The following is a 2,794-nucleotide window of genomic DNA, read 5'->3' as shown; positions in this document are numbered from 1 at the left end:
TTTAAATGTTTCTTGTAGATGTTAGTTCTTTTGCCTTTGTTCTTTGTAGATGTTTCTTCTTTTTATCTTTTGCCTTTGGAGACAATAAAGTATTGATCCTTTTTACCATTTCTGGTATCTTCATTCTTTGAAAATAGCCAGAAGGTACATGAAAACATTTCATAACATAGAATGCCTTTAACACATTCAAATCTTTTCAGGCCTGGCCATAAACTTCATATTTAGTTCAGGTAGACTGAACAAATTTCACAAAATAATACCCTCAATAAGAAACATTTCCAAAGGCTTAATTCATCTTCAACAGGACATGCTGGTTTTCCAGATAGTTAGGTACATTTCTTATCCTAGACAACTTGGACTTTCTAACCTTTGTAGATATCTAAAGATATTTTTATACAATTGTTCCAAACCGATGTGATTGTGATAAGAATAGAATGGCGGACCAACAATTTTTGTGATTAAGAAACTTTTCGGATTGAAGGGATCAAACAAAGTGAATTTCCGTGTTGAGACTGAATGGAGTGAATGGAGTTATTTTATAAGAACCGGTAGTAACTAAGACATTTAGGGAACTCTAGAATTACAACATGTTAACCAAGAACTTTGTGAAATCACACAAAACAAAAGGTGAAAACACAGCTATCAAAAAAATGAATTACAAAATGGATTATCGGTTTGTACCGGTAGTCACAACCCATTTTTATTCTGTGGAAAAATAATCGAATAGACTTAAAAAATAGGCCCTAAAAAGGTCAACACAGATCTCTAAAGAGGCCAGCAAAGGCCTCTAAAAAAGCCAACATAGACCTCTAAAAGAGGCAAAGGTAGGCCTCTAAAAAAGGCCACAGGTGTTCAGTGCTCGCGGAAAAAAATTATTCTGTGGAAAAATAATCGAATAGACTTAAAAAATAGGCCCTAAAAAGGTCAACACAGATCTCTAAAGAGGCCAGCAAAGGCCTCTCAAAAAGGCCAACATAGACCTCTAAAAGAGGCAAAGGTAGGCCTCTAAAAAAGGCCACAGGTGTTCAGTGCTCGATCAGTGCTCGCGGAAAAAAATGACGCCCCTCCGCCATCTTTTTCAAACGGCCTTCATCCTCGCGAGCCTCCGCGGCACAGTCCTAAAAAAGGCCACAGGTGTTCAGTGCTCGATCAGTGCTCGCGGAAAAAAATGACGCCCCTCCGCCATCTTTTTCAAACGGCCTTCATTCTCGCGAGCCTCCGCGGCACAGTCGGCCGTTCTATGTCCTCGGCCGACATCGACATCATCAACCCACAAGTTGGCAACAGTGTACACGATCTCGTCTCTCCGGCCACCATCACGACGGAGCCATGCGTAACAACACCGCTAGAGAGCGCCCTCGCGAGTGTTCGGCCGCAAGATGGCGTCGAGCATTACGGCCACTTGAACTCGAATCACAATCGGGAGGCCGTGCGGAGGTACCGAGTGGCGGACATTGAGTTCCATCGTGTGGAGACGCCGTTCATCATTGCCGTGTGGATCCTGAGCGCGAGTCTGGCCAAAATAGGTGAGTTCCTTTTTATTTTAAAGATTAAGTGCGCCAAAAAATAGATTTAAAGATAAAGTGCGCCAGCCTATAGTTACCTTGGTTGGTAGAGGGTCTCGAGTCTGGCCAAAATAGGTGAGTTCCTTTTTATTTTAAAGATTAAGTGCGCCAAAAAATAGATTTAAAGATAAAGTGCGCCAGCCTAGTTACCTTGGTGTTGGTAGAGGGTCTGGGTCTGCCTTGTAAGCGCTAGGTCGTGGGTTGGATTCACGCCCGGATTTTATTTTATCCTGAACGGATAATGTTCGTTCTCAGAAAGGCTGGCTTTCTCCTATCCTGTCTTCCTTCTCTCTTCGATTTCGGGACGATAAGACCTTAGCAGTTTACTATCAGGTAACTGGCGACAGGCGGACCTTTTCAGCCGTACCTGTCAGGTCTACCTGATAATGAGTGGCTGGCCTAATAGAGGTAAGTAACTATTAACTACCCAAATCAAAACTTTGGCTATCAGCATAAACGCAAACAACTAGTCTGCAAAACAAAGGCTGTCTCAAGAGTTTACTGAAGTCATTGATTCTTATCCAAAAAGGGAGGTGATACTAATGGAAATTTGCCTGGTTATTGTCTTTCAATCAGCTAGGAATAAGTTCATCTACAAAGTCATCCATTGTGAGCGCGAGTCTGGCCAAAATAGGTGAGTTCCTTTTTATTTTAAAGATTAAGTGCGCCAAAAAATAGATTTAAAGATAAAGTGCGCCTGGTAGAGGGTCTGCCTTGTAAGCGCTAGGTCGTGGGTTGGATTCACGCCCGGATTTTATTTTATCCTGAACGGATAATGTTCGTTCTCAGAAAGGCTGGCTTTCTCCTATCCTGTCTTCCTTCTCTCTTCGATTTCGGGACTATGAGACCTTAGCAGTTTACTCAGGTAACAGGCGACAGGCGGACCTTTTCAGCCGTACCTGTCAGGTCTACCTGATAATGAGTGGCTGGCCTAATAGAGGTAAGTAACTACCCAAGTTTAAACGCGTAATTGAGACTCAACCTTTTCTCCCATCAACCTGTAAACAAGTAAGGACGAAAGCTATTTCAAGAAAGAGTCCCCTTATTCTTCCCCTTGTTCTCTCAAAGGTCTACCTGATAATGAGTGGCTGGCCTAATAGAGGTAAGTAACTACCCAAGTTTAAACGCGTAATTGAGACTCAACTTTTTCTCCCATCAACCCGTAAACAAGTAAGGACGAAAGCTATTTCAAGAAAGAGTCCCCTTATTCTTCCCCTTGTTCTCTCAAC

The 2,794-nt window shown here is 42.4% G+C and overlaps 1 protein-coding gene across 1 annotated transcript; it reads left to right on the top strand.

Annotated features, from left to right (window-relative positions):
• Positions 1 to 403: 403 nt before the first annotated feature.
• Positions 404 to 1,736, top strand: LOC103516185. Its single transcript, XM_008481146.3, has 3 exons — positions 404 to 848; positions 1,135 to 1,526; positions 1,641 to 1,736. The coding sequence occupies exons 2-3, from the start codon at positions 1,169 to 1,171 to the stop codon at positions 1,682 to 1,684; spliced, it is 402 nt and encodes a 133-aa protein (XP_008479368.1). The 5' UTR covers positions 404 to 848; positions 1,135 to 1,168; the 3' UTR covers positions 1,685 to 1,736.
• The last annotated feature ends 1,058 nt before the right edge of the window (positions 1,737 to 2,794 follow it).

Source organism: Diaphorina citri, unplaced genomic scaffold, assembly GCF_000475195.1.
Source record: "Diaphorina citri unplaced genomic scaffold, Diaci psyllid genome assembly version 1.1 scaffold1503, whole genome shotgun sequence".
Lineage (NCBI taxonomy): Eukaryota > Metazoa > Arthropoda > Insecta > Hemiptera > Psyllidae > Diaphorina > Diaphorina citri.
Note: the sequence above shows the minus strand (reverse complement) of the source record. Positions and strands in the feature narration are given on the sequence as shown.